Here is a 23,504-nt window from a genome sequence, read left to right as displayed (position 1 = left end):
ATCACTCCGACGACCTTCGCCGTGGCTTTCGTCCTGCCATCATACTAAGCAGAGTCCTACGCGTAACAAACTGAAACAGCTGTGACGGAACAAGGAGACATACAGTCCCGGAATCTGTAGCATTCCTTCTGTAGTGTTCGGTTTATTCATGTAAACCTCGCCCAGTCACTGATTGATTGATTGATTGATTGATTGATTGATTGATTGATTGATTGATTGATTGATTGATTGATTGATTGATTGATTGATTGATTGATTGATTGATTGATTGATTGATTGATTGATTGATTGACAAGTGGTGCTTAACGTCCCAGAACCACCATATGATTATGAGACACGCTGTAGTGGAGGACTCCGGAAATTTCGACCACCTGGGGTTCTTTAACATGCACCCATATCGAGCACATAGGCCTACAGCATTTTCACCTCCTTCAAAAATGGAGCCGCAGTCGGGATTCAATCCCGCGACCTGTGGGTCAGCAGCCGAGTACCTTAGCCACTAGACCACCGAGGCGGGGCTCCTCGCTCAGTCTCGCTGTTTCTGTTTAACACTGCTAAAGATTTGATTAACCTTCATCGACGTGGTGCTACTCCTCCACACTTGATCGTCACCACATTTTTATGCAATAAATGCGTTCATTGATTCTGTAATAACGAATCTAATCTTCTCTGATGTGAGCCTGTGTGCTGTAAAGGTGAGTGAGAAGGTAAAACCAGTTTGTTAGCGCGTATGTACGTATGTGTCTGTGATGGTGATGCAAAAGAACGTCCCAAAGACACAACTCACGAAAGTTGCTACTTATATTGACGTTCCGTGTGTTCATTGCAAGAGAGATCTGCGTTCTGAGCATTTATTGTTAAAAGTGTTTTTACGAGTTGGTTTTCTTTTTAAGGCAAGAATGTACTCTACCGAGGCTGTCTTCACAGTGCGGTAAGTGTAATTGGGAGCCACGGCACCTATATGATCTGATGTTAGCACGTCCACACATATGAGTGGACGTGCTAACATCCACGCTTTTCTCCACACATATGAGTGGTGGAGAAAAGCGTGAGTCGGCCACTAAAGGCAATTTCACAGGGAGATCCAGAGCAGCCATCAAAATCGGGGAGCGATCGCTCCGAATGAGCCAAGCTGAACCAAGTGGCCTATATACTGTAACACGGAATGCTATTTCCTTGGCTCCGTGTCATGATGCTTCGCGCCACACATGCAAGTGCCATGGCGTATTCAGGAATGGCCAATGAAAACCACTCTACGAACGCTTTTTCGGATAGTATCTCGTGGTACGATAAAAGGCCGCTGCTTCCGCTCTGTATGTTTCCGTAGCAACTCTGGTAACCACTGCGAAATGGGACAAGAAATGTTCCACGCACAACGATGGAAGTGACGTGCGATGCTCCTTCTGTTTCCACTCATATCTATGACTCGACAGTAAGAAGCACACCGGTGATCCAGGGCGAGACGTTTTGCCCTGAAACGACCAGAAGAACGCAAGAGTCACCCTCGATCGACCAGAGAAAAGCGGCACAATTTAGGCAGCTGTATCTGTCGGTGATGCCCTTTACAGAACTGTATAACCCACACAATTCTGTTAAGTGTACTCCTACATACTGATTGATTGATTTGTGTGGTTTTAACGTCCCAAAACCACCATATGATTATGAGAGACGCCGTAGTGGAGGGCTCCAAAAATTTCGACCACCTGGAGTTCTTTAACGTGCACTCAAATCTGAGTACACGGGTCTATACAACATTTCCGCCTCCATCGGAAATGCAGCCGCCACAGCCGGGATTTAATCCCATGACCTGCGGGTCAGCAGCCGAGTACCTTAACCACTAGACCACCGTGGCGGGCCACCACATATCTACATACTTCAGATGCGTGAATGCCGCGCCATACGTTCCTGGAGATACAGAAAAGGCTGCCATTGTAGTCGCGGTGAGAGTCTGTACAAGCGACCGACAAAGTTGTGCTAAACATTTTGGAGACTCCGCGAAGTATTACGAAATACTTGGTGACTCTCGCCAGCACGCTTCAGTCCTGAATAGCCTACAAGAACTGCCAGTGCTCCACAGTCTGGACATTTCGCGGCATCATCGGTGAGGTGACAGTCGATTGTGCTACACTGTCAATGGTGAGTTTGCATATGCAATGCTACCATAGTTTTCTCAATAGATCGCCGACACCGTTGCAACACAGCGTGGTCGTGATATCAAACTTTGTTAAATGGCAAACTATATGCAGCCCAACCACAACTGAACTGCACTTGTAATTGGAAGTTTTGAATCTGCGTAGGCTATATTCGTAGAGACTAAGTTATCTTCGCCATTTGCCCGAGGGCTTTCTTAATGCTACGTCTAGCGCCTCGTATATAGCTGAAATTTCTTACGAACGATTCTGCTGTTGGACAATTTCGTGAATCATCCTGTATATACATCATGCGTGAATGCAGACGCACGGTGTAGTGGTGTACTGGCATTTTTGTACTATTCTTACTTCCCCAGCAGACGCTAAATTGCAATTTTCAGTCCATAGATCCTACCCAGTCAAAACAAACCGCCAACTTTCTAGGACATTATGTACCAAGTTCTTATCATATCTCGAGCACCTCAAGGACCTCGTTCGTCAAGGCATCGACCCGCTCACCTCTCTTCAGCATAGAACTTTTGAAGTTCAACGTAGCGGTCGCTCCTTCCAAAGGACGAAAGAACATCCATCTTCTAAATGGTCATATTTTCTTTACATTCGTCTCCATCAGCTCATTTGAATCTTCAGTCTAACGGTATTTTCTTTTCTAAACGAAAGATCAGCTCGCCTCTCCAGACGACCGTATGGCTATGTGGCTCTGTTACGCTCCAGAAAATTGACCTTCAAAGCGGCAGTGTCCAGAGCGGCGTTGATAAAATCAGATAAAGAGCCCAGACCTGAGGTGTGCTGCTGTGCCCGAAGTACGTGATCTAAGCAGTAAATATTGGCTTCTCGCAGTGGCCACGCTGCCGAGATACCCCGCTGTCACCAGATGAGACGAACGATGCGCGTCGCGTCCATTAATTAGCTTCGCGCTGCAAAGTCGTGACATTTAAGGAGTCGTAAATGTCACGACCAGCGCCGCAAACTGCCCATTTTGAACATCCCCGCCGGAATCGTTCCGTAGCACCGCTTATCGCGGCAAATCCACCAAGGTCGCAGACTGGCGAGGTGTCGACGTAAACTATCTTCATTATGCCGTGGTCTGCGCATCTTTTCTTTTTTCTGAATCAAGATTGCAGAAAGGAATTGGTCTTCTGCCTTTTCTTGTTTCTGTTGACTTTTCATATCGAAGTTGCTGATTTTCATTGGGCGTACCATTCGATCATTGATATGTGGGGTTTAACGTTGCAACGCCGTAGTGGAGGGCTCCAGAAATTTCGACCACTTGGGGTTCTTTAACGTGCACCCGAATCTGAGCACACGAGCCTACAGCATTATAACCTCCATTCAAAATGCAGCCGCCGCGTCCGGGGTTAGATCCCGCGACATGCGGGTCAGCAGCCGCGTACCTTAGCCACTAGACCACCGCGGCGGGGATGGGGCGTATCATTCAACACACTTGCAACTGTTGCTTGCTACGTTTGTCAACAAAAAGGAGTGTCCGAGTTTGGCCGAACATGTCAAGCAGTGATAGCGATACCAGAGTAGTGGACAAACTCAAGATATTTCGTAGTTTTATCAGTTGTATGAATTGTGACAAACATGACCTGGCTGTGTGAACATGGCGTTTTGAAGCTATAGGAAAATGTTCGGCTTTCCATATGGTGGCTAGAACCCACTGTTCAATCAAATTACTGCACTGTATCGAAATTCTCTGATGAAGCCTCTCGTTTGATTTTTGATGGGTCTTTATCATCCACGAATTAGCTTCTGCGTATGCAAGTGAGCCATCTGTGTCACTACCTCAGCACTAGATATCGATCTTATTTTAATACACTAACGCATTTACCGAGCTTACACCCCGCCGCTTCTTCTCAAAGTTTCGGCTCTGGAACGAAATAAAACACTTGCTCGTTATCCAATGCGTCGATTTCTCGGCTTCTGCTCGTGCACTGTTTTGCACGCCGTTTCCCCAAGGCAATATGAACCAACCAACCCAAATAGCCACACTTTTATATCAGCTTACTTAAACACACAACACGTTTTAAGCGGCATGAAAGAATGTTTTCAGCACACACCAAGTATTCAAATTCATATTCATTTACCCTCGGGACTTGTCGGGCTACCGACAGAAGTTTTCGAAAATGAGTTTACTCCGGCTTGGAAGTATCTTGAATACAGAGACGGATCTGTGACAGTGAGAACAACAGTATATGCTGATAGTTTAGTTTTGGCATTAAAGCAAAATTTTTGCACGGCACACCTATATGACATTGGCACTAGCGCGACTTCAAGCTACAGTAACACTTACGGTGACGTCACGCACCAGTATGGCTAGTTGCGATGACGTGAGCTACCAAAATGTACAAAATGTCCGCTTGTACGTCAACAACGGAGCCACGGATCGAGCAGGTCCTTGGAGAGCCGTCACAATATCTTGCGCCAACAAGCTCCGATTACAAAAAAACTAATGGCTTCTTCGCATCCTGGTCGTTTCGCAGTCGCAGGATGATCGCAAAAGGCAGGCGCATTTTAACGTAAGCTCCAACGTACAACTCAGAGAGATGCATCCGTGTATAGGTCGATGACTATTCTCCGCGAACAAGAGAAGCACCGCGGCATACGTGCTGTCAGCGACGGTTTCTATATACACAGCGAAGTGTGGTGAAAGATGGGCCGACAGATACGGGCTCCATGCGTTCGTCGGCTACCGATCTCTTTGTTGCTCCCTAAAATGATTAATACCCCGAGACCCCAGACCCCGTGGCTGGCTTGCACTGGCACCGCCTACGTCGTTAAACGTGTTTTTGTCGCATTCCCTTCGACCTACGCAATCTGTATCTCGAATATACGCTACATGTCTCGCCCTCGACAACAAACGGAATGAAAAAAAAAAGAGGGGGGGGGGGGGGGGTGAGCGTAGGAGCACTGGCAAGGCGACGATACTCCTGAACGCTGAAGAAAAAATAGAAGAAAGAATTCGTGCCTAATCTCAAATCAAAACAAAGCATCAGTGGCAAAGCGTACGTGAGCAATCGGGCGTACGAAAACAAAAAAAAAAGGAGTTAGAATGTTGTGTTCTTGGCGGAACGGGTGCCTTACCCTCCGACTGACACTTCATTTGCTTATGCTCAGAAATTGATCATCTGTACAAGAAAGCACACGATTCGATGGGGTATAAAAGCACACCGTCCCGTCGCAGAATACGCGCTCGTCTTCGCAGAAACCAGCGGCAGTCAAAGCAGCTACCTTCGCATTACTTCTCAAAGCAAGCATCATGAAAACATTCGTGAGTACACACTGCTCTCTGGAACTTCTTCAACCTAACCTTGTATAGCTTAGCGTAAACTGGAGCGCCTCGTGTTCCAAAGACCATTGAAAATGTGCTTAGAAGATGAACGCCGGTGTTGCTCGTGGTGCACAGCATGACATCTCGTTGACAAAGTCCTAGAGTTTCAACTTTTGTATTGCAATAAAAATCACATTAATGGCAATGCAGCTCGCAGCTGTGCAGCCTCTACGAACTCAACGACCAAACCAACCGCGTACGAATACTAACATTCTTGGCAAGCATAAATCATATTGCCGTAACCTGAACAGTAATGAAAGAATGGATTGAGCTCCAAATCTAAGCACTTACAGAACATCTATCAAACAGTCCAATCGTGATAAATACAAAATGGTACAGAGGATTTGCATTCAAGTGGTAATAATTCGCTTGGCATACGTCCAAACATCACTTGGCAGCATTCACGTTCAAGTAATTATTCGCTATTAAGTTCGTTAGTCATGTTCTTCCGTGATGGCCTTACGAATGCGACTTTGAATCTGCCTTTCAGCAATGTCGAAGCAAGTGTCTCTATAGAAGGCATGCCCCATTTCCATTTCATAGGTGGATGATTGCTGGTCTGTACCAATCCGTCCGCATTTTAAGCTGACGTCATTAGTCGCATACGACCGCTTACGAACCAAACATCGAAGTATACTGCGTGGTAAAGAACATCTGCGCGACTATATATTTTTATAAGCAGCTACCACGCTTCGGTTACGTCCTATTACCGGTTACGTCCGGTTACGTCCGTTCATTACCTGTACCCGACAACAGCTAAGGCTTTCGTTCTTCCACAATATTCTTCATAGACGAATCACCAGTTCATGAGCATTTCATTGTTCCAGCTTCCTTTGTAACGTTATTGCTTTATTCTAATAAATTAGGCATCTCTAAGCAACTTACTGTCGCTCCACAGACCTTGGTCGTCGTTTGCCTCCTGGTGGCCGGAGCCCACTGCGGCGCCCTGCTCACCTACGGGGTTCCAGCCGCCTATTCGGTGGTGCACCAGCCCGTGGTTCACCAGTCAGTGGTTCACCAGCCGGTGGTGTACCAGACCGCGGTCAGGACCCCCGCGGTGGCGCACCACAAGGAGCTGGTGCACGTGCCTCACCACGAGTACGGCTACGCCGTCGAGCAGAGCAAGGTGGTCCAGCCAAAGTCCACCGTCGTCCACCACGATCCGCTCACCGGGTGATCAGACGTTCCTTATTTAGCTTCCATGGTTAATTCGTGCAAAAACGTACAATATAGCAATCGTTCTTTGAAGAAAAAAGTCAATACTTCTAGCAGATCTTTCACAGCCCGCCGCGGTGGTCTAGTGGCTAAGGTACTCGGCTGATGACCCGCAGGTCACGCGATCAAATCCAGGCTGCGGCGGCTGCATTCCCGATGGAGGCGGAAATGTTGTAGGGCCGTGTGCTCAGATTTGGGTGCACGTTAAGGAACCCCAGGTGGTCGAAATTTGCGGAGCCCTCCACAATGGCGTCTCTCATAATCATACGGTGGTTTTGGGACGTTAAACCCCAGATATCAATCAGTCAGTTAATCACTAATTAAATAGAACAAAATAACGATAGCACCACGCGCACTGTCAATCTGACGCCGTTTAGTTGTCTTTCGAAGTAATCTGGCGTGTGTATAGAATATTTTCCGTAAAAGATATGGGCGCTGCCATCTTGGGCTTTTAAGCCGATATGTTCTTGCTTTTGAACATCGCGATGTGAATTAATAATGTCATGAAACGCCGCATGCACCAACCTAACTGTTTTCACGAGTACGCGTCTACCGTAACACTGACCAGTTACTCGTTAAGGATTCAAAACACAATGGTTAACTGCCGCATATGGTGGCACTGAAATCCACCCGTAAAATAGTCTCTCAATACTACTTAAACACACGCGGAATCATCGTAATACCTTTATAAAGCAATCACAATATTTTATGCAAACTGCTAAGTGTTATGTGGTCATGTGGGGTTGTTGGATGCTGAGATAGTTGCACATAACCCTATCGCTTTCAATTTCCGACATGCAAATACGTTTTCGTAATTATATGTACGAGAAACGCGATAGCTAGAACACCATAAAATTATAACAACGACGATTCAATTGGAATGAAAGCGCTGCACTACACTATAGCTACTACACCGTAGTTAAAGGCTATTAATAGTGTTCCCTATACTGATAGCGATGTAACGCGACAGCGATGTAATAGCGATGTAACCATCTTTTTTGTGTGTTTTTCTTTCCGTGCAGTCTTCCTTACAAGCAGACCGACTATCATCACGCCCCGGTGGTGACTGGATCCCGCACCTACGTTCACCACAGCCGCCCTGGATACGTTTCCGAGCGCACCAAGACCTACGTCTTCTAAACGCATGTCACGCCCGAATGATCCCACACCCATACTGCACACAACCATCTGGTTGTACTACACTGAATTCTTATAGATAGGCTATTGTTAACAATAAAGATACATTTATTTTGGCGTTAGCTGTGTCTACTACTTAATACCTCTTGCGGACAATAATGGCTCCAAAATGTATACTGTGTGGGTGGATGGATGGATGAATGTGGCTGCACCCTTTAGATCGGGCGGCGGCTAACGCCACCTAGTCGTAATACTCAGTGAACTAACCATTAGATTTATCTCTTTTTTTTTCCTTTGAATAGTGATGTTGAGGATTCGTACTTTGCAGTGAAGGGTTTAATTTTCACTCGTGGCTTGACTTTAGCCACCAATCAGATAACCTCCTTCTAGTTAAGTCTACCCACTTAAAGTCTATTTTGCCCTCCCTGTTCCTAAACCCCAGAGCTTTGAAAAACTCTGCGCCATCATCCTGAGCTATAGGGTGAAGCCCTTACCAGAACATTATCAAGTGTTCGGCAGTTTCTTTTTCCTCTCCTCACGCACTGCATACTGTGTCAACCCCTTCGTATTTGGCCCGATATGTCTTGGTTCGCAATACTCCCGTCCTGGCCTCAAACAGTAGAGAACTACCCCGAGTATTATCATAGATCCTTTCCTTGGCAATTTCCTGCTTAAAAGTTCGATAGATCTCTAGTGCGGACTTCTTAATCGTGCCAATTCTCCACATGTCAGTCTGCATTTCCTTCACCTTCTTCTTAACCGATGGTTCTTTTTGGTTTTTTCCCCTGCTGTTTCCCAAGTATTTACCAGTCAGTTTTCTGCATCGCTTCCACCATTTTGTATCAACATTCTTCATGTACAAGTAGCTGAATACCTTCCCAGCCCAACGCTCCTCCCCCATTTCTCTCAATCGCTTCTTAAATTTTATCTTGCTGCTAGCTTCCCTGCCCTCAAATGATGTCCATCCCATATCACCTTGTACACCCTGATTTGGTGTATTCCCAAGAGCTCCTAATGCAAGCCTACCTATTCCACGTTGCTTAATTTCTAATCTTGCTTGAACTTCTGATCTCATGCACAAGACCGCATTGCCGAACGTCAGCCCAGGAACCATGACCCCTTTCCATATTCCTCTCACAACATCATACCTATTGTAATTCCACAGTGCCCTATTTTTCATCACAGCTGCACTCCTGTTACCTTTAGTCGTCACGTATATTTCGTGTTCCCTTAAATACTCGGTCCCATTGCTTATCCATACGCCCAGATATTTGTATTTATCTGTTATCTCTAGCGTGACCTCCTGTATTCTAAGCTCACTACCTTCGTTATCATTAAAAATCATGACTGCTGATTTTTCCTTACTGAATCTAAAACCTAAGCAACAACAACGCCCTCTCACAGACGGGCGTGTCGATACTCCTCTTTAGACGAATATTTACTCTCAAGCCTTCATACACTCACATTACAAAGATGCATTATTTGTTTACCGCACCATAAGCTACACATTGTTACCATTTACTGGCGCTATTTGGTCATCATTGGCCCTGGAGATTCAATGTACCACATATCGCCCCCATCATCATCATCATCATCCCTGGCCAAGGTTGAATGAGCTTTCACAAGTCGTAACGTGACAGTGCCAAACGTCGAGTGAAACACTCAGTTGTACACACATTCCGCTGTTGGCTTAGTGATATTTCTCAGTGGATGGAAAGGCCAAAATTATTTTTCAATGCGGAGCATTTCTTAGCGAACTTCGGCGAATTTGAGCGTATCTATCTATCTATATATCTAGCCACTTACGTTTGGGTGCTCTCGTGCCCCCCCCCCCCCCCCCTATAATGGCGTGAACCAAAATTAGAATGGGAGGGCAAAGTGGTTTGACGAATAGTATGACGCGCTGGTCAAGAAATGATTATTATAACAACCTCGTCGCGTACGTCATCAAACACTTCCCGCCAGACAGTGGCACATACCCACGGGTGGGTATGTGCCGCTGGTGTGCGGGCATGTGCCACAGGTGATTAACACTTAGAATCTACCCAGTAACGACGAGAAAGCACATGGGCTATTTTAGCGCACCAGTGAGTGAGTGAGTGAGTGAGAAAGGAAAGGCCGGGAGGTTAACCAAATCAGTGTTAAGAAATACCTTGTGCCGCTGGTGTGCGGGCATGTGCCACAGGTGATTAACACTTAGTATCTACCCAGTAACGACGAGAAAGCACATGGGCTATTTTAGCGCACCAGTGAGTGAGTGAGTGAGTGAGAAAGGAAAGGCCGGGAGGTTAACCAAATCAGTGTTAAGAAATACCTTGTGCCGCTGGTGTGCGGGCATGTGCCACAGGTGATTAACACTTAGTATCTACCCAGTAACGACGAGAAAGCACATGGGCTATTTTAGCGCACCAGTGAGTGAGTGAGTGAGTGAGAAAGGAAAGGCCGGGAGGTTAACCAAATCAGTGTTAAGAAATACCTTGTGCCGCTGGTGTGCGGGCATGTGCCACAGGTGATTAACACTTAGTATCTACCCAGTAACGACGAGAAAGCACATGGGCTATTTTAGCGCACCAGTGAGTGAGTGAGTGAGTGAGTGAGAAAGGAAAGGCCGGGAGGTTAACCAAATCAGTGTTAAGAAATACCTTGTGCCGCTGGTGTGCGGGCATGTGCCACAGGTGATTAACACTTAGTATCTACCCAGTAACGACGAGAAAGCACATGGGCTATTTTAGCGCACCAGTGAGTGAGTGAGTGAGTGAGTGAGAAAGGAAAGGCCGGGAGGTTAACCAAATCAGTGTTAAGAAATACCTTGTGCCGCTGGTGTGCGGGCATGTGCCACAGGTGATTAACACTTAGTATCTACCCAGTAACGACGAGAAAGCACATGGGCTATTTTAGCGCACCAGTGAGTGAGTGAGTGAGTGAGAAAGGAAAGGCCGGGAGGTTAACCAAATCAGTGTTAAGAAATACCTTGTGCCGCTGGTGTGCGGGCATGTGCCACAGGTGATTAACACTTAGTATCTACCCAGTAACGACGAGAAAGCACATGGGCTATTTTAGCGCACCAGTGTTAAGAAATACCTGACATCGGTAGCGTCAACCCGACGCATGCAAAGAATAAATAGAGAATGTTAGTACTGCGTACGCTGCGTACGTGGCGGCGTTGCGTACGTAAGGACGCTATGTTCTGCGTAGTGCGCATGCGCAGACCGCAACGCGCGCGTATCGCATTACGTACGCAGCCGCTACGTACTCACGCATGAGATGCGTGCGTGCGTACGTATGAGGTGATCGCGCCGCTCTCGAACAAGTTCGCGACAGCACGAGACTTTGTTTAGCGAAATGGCGGCATCGAAGGCAAGCACCGACCAGCTCTGTGGCTTAAAATATGGCCATAATCTGGCTATAACACTTGGATTGGCTCACATTGGCTGTCAACAACACGTGCTTCTATTTTGATCTACCAGATGGCGCAACACGCTTCATGCTCGTTACGTACGCGGGTACTACGGCGTACTAAAAGCCGATCAGTGGCAAACGACGCCACGTAACGCAAGGCGCTTGCGTGATGCGTACGTAGCACCATTCCGCAGTACTAAAACTCTCTATTGTCAAAGTCCCAGCTGGAATTGAACCCAAGCGTCCGGAGCGGCAATGAAGCATTCTACCACACAGCTACGCCACTTCTCGGAGCTATTTCGATATCGACGCTAATCTTTGTGAAACGTAAATAGTGGTTGCAGCGCTGTCTACACAATTTTATAAACATTACGCATGTACTCCTTTGATACAGCCTTCACGTCCTGTTAACGTCAATTGTCGTTAGATGTCATGCGCTGAAGTTCATTTATGTAGCAGTGTCCAGGCCCAGCATCCTCGCGAGCGTCAACGCTTCATATCAGCTTCTGGTGTTTCTAATCCACATGTTCCAGTTGGCATCGTTGCGCAAGCGCAAACAACTGGTTATATAAACATCTGCAACTCTTCGAGTTATGTCTGTGCGGGCAACATTTGTACATATGATTTAGCGTCATTTCACGACGTGTCGCTGATTTAAAAAATTGCAACACGGTCACCTTCCCTCCGCATGCTTCGCATAACGTCAATTCCCAGGTATGTGAGATCTGCTGAATGTTTTTTTTTTATGATCAAGTATTTTGTCGTGTCAGAGTGACCGTATCTGATCTTGCCAAACATTGAATAGATATAGCTCTCTTATACGCAAGCAATACAACTTATAACTAAAAGCTAGCACCGAGACGCCTCTTTCGAATTTTTAATTCAGACAAGTAGGCTATACTTGCAGCGGAAAATATGTGGCGTACCACATCAAGAAGGGATTGGTCCCGATTGAAGAGTGTGGCCTTTGTGCGGATCTGTTAAACCGTCGGTCAGACACGCAAACAGGATTTGCCGAGTTTAGAAGTTGACGCTCTTTCCCTTCGCCTTCTCTTCCCTGGTGATTTGCGTCGTATAATTTTCTTAAAACAAGTACGCTCTGATTTTATTAGTATAATATATACATATATATATATATATATATATATATATATATATATATATATATATATATATATATATATATATATATATATATATATATATATATATATATATATATATATATATAAGACGGAATGTTTCAGCAGCTAACAAGGTTAAATCAACATTACCTGTTACCTGTTCAACAATTTCTCATTTCTTCAAGCATCTTTTTTCTCCAAAGTTATTTCTTATTTCACCGTATTTCATTTTTTTACTTATTAAAAACAGGGGAAGGAAGCGTGCCATAAACATGACAGTGATATTCAAGAAACGCGCAAGAATGAAGAAAACAAGAGAAAAAAAACAGGATCACGAAAAATCACATGCAGTGCGTACCGGCATCCCTTATTAAAATTACTTTTTAGTTGTTGTTGACGTTCGGATGACTATTCATCGAACCAACCAACTTTCAACGACGAGGCAAGATATTTTGACGTTGCTCAAGATATATTGATGGGTTCTTTTGCTGACTTTATCTACGAAAAAGTATTTGACAAAAAAATGTTGACTCATCGTTGCGTAGTCGTTGTTGACTCGCCGTTGCGCCATTGCCAAGCCTGTAGAGTATCAAAACCTTTTCATGGGTGAAACCACCCAAAGCTGACCACACGTGCTCCCATGCAACGCATATTATAAACGTCTCCTGCATATGCGGTATTCTATCGCTTGAGTACTAGCTATACACGTTTCGCAACGTCCTTGCTGCTGCAGCCTGTCCATTCTAATTTGCTCTAACCTAATGACTTACCACGCGACTATTAAGGCGGCAACAATGCTATGGCTGACTTCTAACCTAATGACTTACCACGCGACTATTAAGGCGGCAACAATGCTATGGCTGACTTCTTGCTGCAGTAACGCAAACAACGCAGTAGAAGTGAAACGTCCATGTACGCTGCCATGTGCAGCAACGGCAGTGCCACTGAATAGACAAGGAAAGCTTGATTAATTAATTGTTGTGGTTGTATGCGCCAAAACCCCATTATAATTATGAAACAATCCGCTGTGGAGGGCTCCGGAATGTTCTAACACCTGAGGATTTTTTAACGTGCACCCGAATCAAAGGAAATAAGCCTCCAGCATTTTTCGCCTCCTTTAAAAAAATGGTGGAACCCCCTTATGCAATATCCACACACACAAACAAACAGGTACAAACGCTCGCACGCGCCACACATCTTAATCACTTAATCTTAATCCTTAATCACTAACCTGCCCTCGTTTATTGGTGGAAACTTGCTGTGCCACAAAACCAAACTGCAATCGACCCGCGGCTCTGCTCTTTTTTTTGCATCTATATGCTCAAATTTTCGCTCGTGGCACGCGCTGCTCTTTCGGTCAGCACTAAAGTCGACGCCGCCATCGACACCGGGATTTCTGCATAACGATCTCTTTCACGAAATCAAGCTATAGTGCTACTTCCGCGGCTGGGATGGAACACGCGATATTCGGTCATATCCAAGCGCTGTAAGCACTGCTCGACTACAGTGGCGCCCCGCCGTGGTGGTCTAGTGGCTAAGGTACTCGGCTGCTGACCCGCAGATCGCGGGTTCGTATCCCGGCTGTGTCGGCTGCATTTCTATGGAGGCGGAAATGTTGTAGGCCCGTGTGCTCAGATTTGGGTGCACGTTAAAGAACCCCAGGTGGTCGAAATTTCCGAATCCCTCCACTACGGCGTCTTTCATAATCATATGGAGGTTTTGGGACGTTAAACCCCACATATCAATCAATCAAAACTACGGTGGCCCCAAAGGAAGAGTGGTTTAAGAACATAACGTTCATATGCACTTCTTTAAACTATAGGCATCATACGTATACCGCAGCGGACACGCACCACACGATGACATGGCGTAAAGGTACCCAACAGATAGCGGAGGCCACAGCGCAGAATGCGACGCCTGCCTGCACGCGTGGGTTCTATAAGTCTGTATATATGGAGCCTCGCGGACACGACATATCGATGAGATGCACCGATGAACCGGCAACTACCTTCCTTCGGCATTTTGTTTTATTACCACAACTGCTGTTGACCAACGAACGCCAGCGTGCCATTTGCCCTTTGCAAAACCCGTGGCAACATGTTGCAAGTTGAACTCTGGCCTGCGTGCCATGTCATGTTGCGACGAAGGAAATAGCGTGCAAGAGGATAAATATGTGACATGTTGCATTGCGTCATCATTTATATTCATGAAGAGTTCGAAGGTCTTTAACCAGTTAGCTTTACATTGCCGAAATAATAGCCTAACTATACCTAACGGTCTTCGAAGCTTCTCTGGCAACGGCAGCGCGGGTGGATATCCGCCCTGAAGTCTGTGTCAGTTGAGCACAGGGAATTCGGAAGTGCCCGTCGCCTTCTCTTGCTTGATTTCGAGTTGTGTAAATACCGTGATTCGTGGAAAGTACGAACGAGCTTTTGGAAAAGCTACTTTGTGGCATGTTCGGCGCTTGTGAACCTGCATGCAAATATACGTTTCTATGCGAGTGGTTGATGCTCGGACTGTGAGGCTTAGTTCCGTAGTCTTTCCGCCGAAGAAATGGACATCTCAACTAGCGTGCGCGCCTCTCGCAGCTTCATTTCTGCTTAGCTGCAAGAACGGACACGATCACGTTGACGTGCTTTTACCACTAGTTGGATATAAAAAGTTAAAGGCCTCTGCCAACGTTGTAGGTGAGTTCGTTTCCTTTAACTGTGCACCCCTTTATTCGAAAGCCCCGCCGCGGTGGCCTAGTGGCTAAGTATACTCGGCTGCTGGCCCGAAGGTCGTGGGATCGAATCCTGGCTGCGACAGCTGCATTTCTGATGGGAACAAAAACGGTGTAGGCCCCCGTGTACCCAGATGGCTGCCGGTCGGCCGCCACCACCCGATCGGCGGAGGCGGCTAAGCACAAGTTTTTATTTTGTTTCTTTGTGATGCTGCAGGCGCCAGCATTGGGGTGCGACATAAAAGGATGCGCTACAAGTATTTCAATTTGCTTGTGTGCCCGTCTTGTGATTTTCTAGAATTCGCCTAGTTTACTGTGGTAGCAGGTTTTCGAGCTTTTCGGAAGAATTGAAGTTTTATGTAGCAGGAGACAAAAGTTTTGCTACAACACGCGAACTGTTACGGCCTACTGCAGCTCTTTATGCATCATACATTGTGCATAATAGTGTACATGTATACAGACAGCTGTGCGCTCACATACAACCCACGAACGCGCATCCAGCATGGCTTCTTCAAGTTCCGTGAAAGAGGTTTTGGACAATGGCTACTGAGGACTGTGCGAAAGCGGTTATCAGATAACAAGGGTCACGTGCGCCGTATTTGTCCACCGTCGCCACTAGTGTCAACCATAGCCATCATCGCACGAAATAAGAAAAAAAATGCAGCATATCCAGGGAGTGAATGATTGTGAGTAGGGCGAAGCATTCGTCCGTCCGGACGGACGGAAGCGTGGACGGACTCACGTATTGACAGAAGCATTGGACGGACGTACGGATAGACGGACAGACAGAAGCATGGGCGAACGGAAGCAAGGACGGATGGACGCACGAACGGCTCGACACATAGACGGACGGACAAACGCTTCGCCTCAAGGATCCTCATTCACTCCGTGGATATGCTGTGAAGAGCACTAACGCCATCTTGTTATATTATTCCCATGGACATATACACACAGCGCCATCTATTGAGCAAGTCATAATATACATTCTTCATACAGAGGAGGGAATAACCCACGGCCTAAGAAGCTTCGCCCCTGAGTAAATAAAATACACCAAGGATATAATTGGATTCGAACTAGGGTCCCCTGCGTGCCCGCCCAACACTATCACTAAGCCATGCTGTTGCTCGAAACTCCGTTGCCGATTGGCCTCAGGCAGGCCTGTTGTCGGAAAAGGAATCGCGGTAATGTTAGTAATAAAGCATTCTAGAATAGCAAGGGAACAACCAGGCATTACACAACGCGAATTGCGTTACGAGTGGGTCGTCGAAAGATCCAACCCTTTACAAGCTTCAGGCATAATACTTTGTCGTCAGCCACAGCATAAAAAAAAAGTGCAAGTCTGTGGAGGTACTACGCTTCTCCGAAGAATTAAGAATGATGACATAGTGCATATTTCCCTACAACAAATATATCATGGTTTATGGGATAGTGGCCAACCTGCAAGTGTACTTGTAACAGTTACCCAAATAATTATTTAAAAAAACTTTGAAAGGCTGCTCATTCCTGCTTTCACTGTGCGTTCTGTGTAGGCCTGGCAGTTTTTTATTCCAGATTTGTATCTATGAAAATTCGACTAATAAACCATACAGTACATGTACTTTCAATAAATGCATCATCAATTTTCAGTGCTGCTTCGTCTGTAAGTCAATAATTATTTAGTAAAACTGAGTCAGTGATTTCGAATAGTTTCCAATGTACTTTCAATAACAAGTCGACAACCATTCAATTATGTTTAAGTGAATACGAGTTTGGTCAAAGATCGATGGCAAATATTCTATATCTGTGAACAATAAGCTCAATGACTTTTCAATGGGCCGGCAACGACTATTCAATACAATATGTTTACGTTGAGCAATGGCGTTTCAATTATATTTAGTCACACTTCTTTGTAAGGTATGATCTCCAGCGCAACAAAAATACCTCTAAGAATACAGTCAAATAAATACAAGGCAGTCGCACAAAACTGCAATGTATCGAGTGTGTGAGGATACTTTCTTATGGAAGAATTTCGGACGTCTTTGGACAACTAAAAAATGCTCGCATTTGATATATGTAATTATTAAATGCGCCCCACTTTATTTGCAAACTGCTGGAACATTGAGCGTTACTGTCAACTATCTCGTTATCTATTGATCTATCTTGCTGCCTTAGTCTGGGTGCTCTCGTGATCACCTTATTATTTTGGAATACCCCAAAATTTGTATACGATAATAAGAGGGTTTTATGAATGTGTCTGGCTGACCATAACGTGAATAACATGAAAATCCCGTCGCAGACATCGTCAGGTCTTTTCCTTCAGACAAGTATGGCACATGCCATGCATACCACGAGGCGTGGTGGTGGGGTATGTGCCACAGCAGATTGACAGATTATAATTCCCCCAGGAGGTATTATCCAAAAAAGAAGGTGAACAAGAACAAGTATTTACCCAGAAACGGCGCGTGTGCTTTAAGAAAAACTTACATCGACAGCGTTGACACGGCAAATGAAAACAATAAATATCAGAGTCTCAGCAGGAAGTGAAAAAGAGCGTTCCACGTGGTAATCCAAGTATTCTACCACAGCGCCACGCCAGGTCTTTGAAAAAGACTTTACACAGGCGTAATATTCGTGAAACGTCAAATGTGGTTTCAGTGCTGGCTGTCTAATCTAAAGAACATTACATATGTATTCCTACAGTACAGCTATCCCGTCGGGATAACCCCAATTGTATACTTAAGCGCCATCCATACAAGTTTGTTTACATGGCATTGGCCAGGGCTACCATCCTCTAAAGCACAACCGCCACATATCAGCTTCACGCTTGTCCTGTTGCTGATATTGATGTGGTTGCTGACATTGTTACGCTACTGTAAACAACTTGTTATACAAACCACATGTGAGTGTTCAAAATATGTGTGTTTGCACAACATTTCTACACATATTTAGCGTCGTTTCGTAGTGTTTCGCTCAATAAAAAACGACACCACTCTCATTTTCCCTCCGCATGCTTCGCATATTATCGATTGCCATGGTACGTGGGACTTACCGAACTATTTATTCACTTATTTGATAGCTTTAATGAACAATGTTTACTGCTGCAGTGTTTTTCGATAAATAATTGAGGAGAACGACTTCAAACTGTTTCCCAGTTTTTGACGAGCTTCACCGATCCCAATTGAGCACTCCAGTCATTGCTACTATAGCTGACACTCCTGAGAAAAATTTATACTCGCGTACAGAAGAGATGTGAATGTGAGATTATGAAAGTTCTCAAAGCGTCACCGAGTCAAATACATTCTCTTTCTTTCTACATAGTGATTCATTTTGTCTTTCCAAGAATACTCTTGACTATTCCCATTCATTCCACAGGATGGAGACAAGAATTTGGTGTACCTGCCGCATTTTCTATCGCAAACATCAACTGACAAAACGACTGGCCCAAAAACGCGTTGGTACTGGGCTATAATTATGAACCAGGGCAAACTTCTCATTGAAATAGAAAGCGTTCTCTACGACAAACCTATGTAGATTTTACTGATGCAGAACATTGATGGTTTTATCCAAGTATCGATGATAACAAAAGTTATCGATAGCGCTACCTACCTTAGCTTTGATAGTACAGCTGATGGTATAAAATCAACTGCGTCAACTCGTTTCATGAAGCACAAACTTGGTTCCCCAAATGTGTGAAGCAATAGAACGAAGCAGAATAGCAAGAAAGTTGACATGCTTCCGCTCTATCAGCAGAAATATTGACGCTTGACAATCGGGTAAAGTTATTCAGGTGTACAGGAAACGAGGTTATGGCATTCAGCGCTACTGTGTGGCTTCAAATTGATGATGCATTTCGCGTTATGTTGATTTCAATATAAAATATTTAAAACTAGCCTTGCTAATTTAAAGTATAAGTGTACACTTCTGAAAATAATAATATTGATAATAATAATAATAATAATAATAATAATAATAATAATAATAATAATAATAATAATAATAATAATAATAATAATTCCCCACTACAGTGTTTATGGAGAAGGTGAGAAAAAAAGCGGCTAGCCGCTTGACTAAATTCCCATCCTGCCGTTTCATAAGGCAGAGGTAGTAGCGGCGATGGAACACATAAAATGGTGGCAATAAGTGGCCCTAGTAATAAATGTGCATAAACTTGAGTAATTTTAAATGGAGGCAGTACAGGTGAATAAATTTTTGATGTAGTAATAGGCACATATTTCTGCTTTCCATTTCTGTTTTGGTGTCTTTTTTTTCTCGTTTTATGTCTGCTTCTCTACCTTCCCCTCCCTGTCTCTTTTTTTTCTGCCTTTGTATGTTTTCTCTCTTTCTTCCCTTTCTTTTTCTTCGACCTATGGAATCTTTACTACGCTACACGTCTCGACCTCAGCAGTGGCATTGAATGATAATGAGGGAGGCGTAGTAGCAAGGAAAAGGCGACGGCACTCTTGAAACAAAAAAAGCAACGAAGTCGATACGAATCTTAAATCAAAACAAGGGATCAGCAGCGAAATGTACACAAGCCCTAGTCCGAACGTAAACGACAAAATGAGGTGAAATGCTGTTTTGTGCTCGAGGCACGTACCTACCCTGCCCTCCCATTAATCGCTCATTTGCTTATGCTCAAAATAGACCAGCGAGAAAAAAGCGGATGGTTCGACGAAGTATAAAAAGGACGCCTTCCCGTCACCGAACATGAACTCGTCTCCTTAGGAGCCACCAGCAGTCAGAGCAGTTACCACCAGCTAACTTATAAAAGCAGGCATCATGAAAACTTTCGTAAGTACACGCATCCTCGAAGTTTTTCAACCTTACCTAAGCTTGTGTAGCCTAACCTAGCCTGTAAAACCACAAGCACCTCTGAAATTGTGGTAGTATGCTGAAATAATGAACGAGGACATTGGTATTGTCTCGCGTTATAACAGTTAATTGTTAAATGTTTGGAATTCGGATGTTCGAGTAGCAGTGAACATCCCAATGGATTCAACACAGCTCGCGCACGTGGATGTCCCCTAATCCGAGCAAACTGAACGAGGCCGAACTTACTGAAACTGAACGAGCAAACTGATTATCGACACTACAAGCATCGGTCATCTTATCATAACGAACAGACGTCGCTGAAACAACGTTCAGCACATCGAGAATTTTCGTTACAGCGTTCACTCCGGAGAATGGACTAACTTCCAAGCAATATTGACTCGTGACGCATAAAATAAAACATGACTTGGCAGTATTCGCCCACAAGGTCCATTAGGTACCATTACGCTGCAGTGTAATGTTCTTCCGCTGTAGCCTTACGAATGTGGATTTGAATCAGTCGTTCAACTCTACAGACCGGTACAACTTTAGAAGGCAGGGATATTAGCTTCTCAATGGCGAGTTCACAAAATTTTCCACCAATGGGCGAACCCTATAGAGTGACGTCGTAGGCGGGACGGCTTCGAGTCATCCTACCGCCGAAGTACGTGGCAGATAACATGAGTGGGACGGCATATTTATTCGGACGGCTCCCACGCTTCGACCATCCCCTCTCGTGTCTTCATAAGTTGTACCTCACAATAGCACATATTTCCTGCATCCTTCTACAATACTGCTCGTATAGTGAAGGGCCAGTCACTTACCCTTCGATAGTTCCAGCTTGTTTTGTAGCTTTATCGCGTTAGTCGGATAAACAAAGGGTCCTAACCTGTCCACAGACCCTGGTCGTCGCTTGTCTGCTGGTGGCCGGAGCCCACAGCGGCACCGTTCTCAGCTACGGCGTTCCAGCAGCCTATACGGTGGTTCACCAGCCCGTGGTTCACCAGTCAGTGGTTCACCAGCCGGTGGTGTACCAGACCGCCGTCAGGACCCCCGCGGTGGCACACCACAAGGAGCTGGTGCACGTGCCGCACCACGAGTACGGCTACGCGGTCGAGCAGAGCAAAGTGGTCCACCCAAAGTCCACCGTCGTCCACCACGACCCATTCACCGGGTAACTAAATTTCCCTCCTGTAGTTCTCACCGTTATTTTACACAGAAACATACCGTATACTAGTGCTTGTCAACAAACATACACACAGATTGTATCGCACCTGTCCCTAATAAACGTACGATGACCTAACGACAGTGCCGTGTACTCTGTCAAGCGGATAGCTCCCATTTGTTACTTGATATAATTTCACTAGAGTCTATGAAAGACCCTTAAAAACCACATTGAAGCATCGTAACGCCCACATCAAATAATTCCAAGATATCATACGAGCGGTTCCACGTCATGTGATCACGTGGGTCCATTGTATATTGTATTTGGATAGTTGTGCCTCACGTCCGCCTCAGTGTATGAGTGGCCAGGGTGCTCGGCTGATAGGCCGAAGGTCGCGGGTTCGACTCCGGCCGTGGCGGTCACATTTCGATGTAGGCGAAGTGGTCGAGCTCCATGTGGTGCACGTTAAAAAACATCGAATGATCGAAATTTCCGGAACCCTCCACTGCGCTGTCTTTCATAATTATATCAAGGTTTTGGCACGTAAAACCTCACATATTTTCATTATTAGTTGCGCATCAACTTTATTGATGAGAAGCACGATAACTAGAATAAAGAGAGAGAGAGAGAGAGAGAGAGAGAAACGAGAAAAAGGGAAGGCAGGGAGGTTAAGTTAACTAGATGCTAGTATACGCTATGCTACCCTACACTGGGGTTGGGGAATAGGGGGTTGAAAGAGAGAGGGAGAGGCAAAAAAATAAATAAGAGCAAAACACGGACATACACGCACACACAAGATCAATCTACTCAGAGTCGTTCCAACAGACCAGTAGTTCACAAGAAACCCAGTAGCGCTTGCACGGCCTTCTTCTGTGATGATGGGACATGAAAATGGCGCGGTATACTTTGTTCTGGCAGCGGCTGGTCATAGCTAGATTAACGTCACTCATAAACTTATGATGAGAATTCAATTGGGGGGAGAGTGCCGCACTACTAACTGCTACACCACAGTTAAAGGCTCCAAAAAGTGTTCTCTATATGCCCATTACTTTCATTGGTCTGTTCGTTTAGTTAGGTTATGTAACAAAGAAATGAGCCCTTGTTTAATTTCCTTGCTTTCATTCAGGCACAAAGCATCAGTCGAATGAGTGTAGCAACTGCAACAGAACTTTCGTTCTGGCCAGGCCAATATTTGTTACTGAGCGATGTAACCATCTTTTTTTTTCTTTCCGTGCAGTCTTCCCTACAAGCAGACCGACTATCATCACGCCCCAGTGGTGACTGGATCCCGCACCTACGTTCACCACAGCCGCCCTGGATACGTTTCCGAGCGCACCAAGACCTACGTCTTCTAAACGCACGTCACGCCCGAATGATCCCACACCCAAACTACACACGACCATAGCCCTGGTTGCACAACTATACTGGATTCTTATACATAGGCTATTCTTATTAATAAAGAGAAATTTATTTCGGTATTCAGTGTGTCCGCTACTTCATATCTCTCGCAGATAATAACTGTTTGCAGAAGAACTCTGCTAAAGCAAGAACAACGCCCTCACAAATATTGACGTGTCGATACCCCTCTTTAGAAGAATATGTGTTTTGAAAATCTTCGTTCAGTCACCTTACATATATGCACTGTTTGTTCACTGCATCATTTCTGTACACATGGTTACCATTTACTGACGCTGTTTGGTCCTCACTGGCCCTTGAGCTACAATACGCCACATATAATCATCATCATCGTCGTCGTCGTCGCCGTTGTCGTCATCATCATCATCACCATCATCATCAACATAACTGACTACGGTTAAATCATCTAGCGCAACTCATACGGTCGCGTGATACTGTCGAACGTCCACTGAACCACTCTGTTGTATGTAAATGGTAGAGACCCGTGTGCTGTGCCATGTGAGTAAGACGTCAAGGAACGCAAGATCGTGCAAATACACGGAGCCCTAGCCTTCGGCGCCCCTGATAATCCTACCCGGGTTTCGGGACGTGAACCCCCAGATATTATCTTAGCGGATCAGTTGTACCCATATTCCGCAATAGTTTTCGTGACATTCCTCACCGGAAGCCTAAGGTAGGTGGATCCAACGAGGAATCACTGGCCCGGGCTAGGCCTCCAGAAGCCGTCGTCCTCGGAGCATCGTGCGATGTCCTCGGCCATAGCCCTGGTTCGCTGGACAGCCCAGATTTGGTCCACTGCACGTGGGCTGAGAAGGGCGGCTTTCCGCCGCTCAGCCGGTCGTCCTGGGGTACACGCATGCTCCTCAGAATAAAACCACGGGTATTTTTCTTATTTTTTTTATTTGTGCGAGAATAATTTTTCCAGCCAGGGTGGTCTCAGCTGTTCTTGCCACACAGTGACGAGCTCTATTTAAAGCAGGTGAAACGAAATAGGAATTCAGACTTTGCCAGAATATACCGCAAGGGGCAAACGTAAACCAATCAAGTTCACGGGTCT

The 23,504-nt window shown here is 45.4% G+C and overlaps 1 protein-coding gene across 4 annotated transcripts; it reads left to right on the top strand.

The window, feature by feature from the left end:
• The first annotated feature begins 5,280 nt into the window (after window positions 1–5,280).
• Window positions 5,281–22,454, top strand: LOC119179664 (uncharacterized). Of its 4 annotated transcripts, none has more exons than XM_037430788.2 (3): window positions 5,281–5,421; window positions 6,380–6,654; window positions 22,269–22,454. In XM_037430788.2, the coding sequence occupies exons 1-3, from the start codon at window positions 5,410–5,412 to the stop codon at window positions 22,384–22,386; spliced, it is 405 nt and encodes a 134-aa protein (XP_037286685.2). In that variant the 5' UTR covers window positions 5,281–5,409; the 3' UTR covers window positions 22,387–22,454. The 4 variants fall into 4 exon arrangements, with proteins under 4 accessions (XP_037286685.2, XP_037286684.2, XP_075724216.1 ...); XM_037430787.2 differs by lacking the exon at window positions 22,269–22,454 and adding an exon at window positions 7,719–7,955 and having other exon boundaries at window positions 5,286–5,421; XM_075868101.1 differs by lacking the exon at window positions 6,380–6,654 and adding an exon at window positions 20,766–21,040 and having other exon boundaries at window positions 5,325–5,421; window positions 22,269–22,448.
• The last annotated feature ends 1,050 nt before the right edge of the window (window positions 22,455–23,504 follow it).

The sequence above is a fragment of the Rhipicephalus microplus genome, chromosome 7 (assembly GCF_043290135.1).
Source record: "Rhipicephalus microplus isolate Deutch F79 chromosome 7, USDA_Rmic, whole genome shotgun sequence".
Classification (NCBI taxonomy): Eukaryota; Metazoa; Arthropoda; class Arachnida; order Ixodida; family Ixodidae; genus Rhipicephalus; species Rhipicephalus microplus.
This window is presented reverse-complemented; position numbering and strand designations above follow the sequence as displayed.

Bases quoted from the DNA above. Each gene is read 5' to 3' on its own strand.
- LOC119179664 (XM_037430788.2), top strand. The intron at 6,655-22,268 runs GTGATCAGACGT...CTTTCCGTGCAG, and splicing joins CACCACGATCCGCTCACCGG to TCTTCCCTACAAGCAGACCG.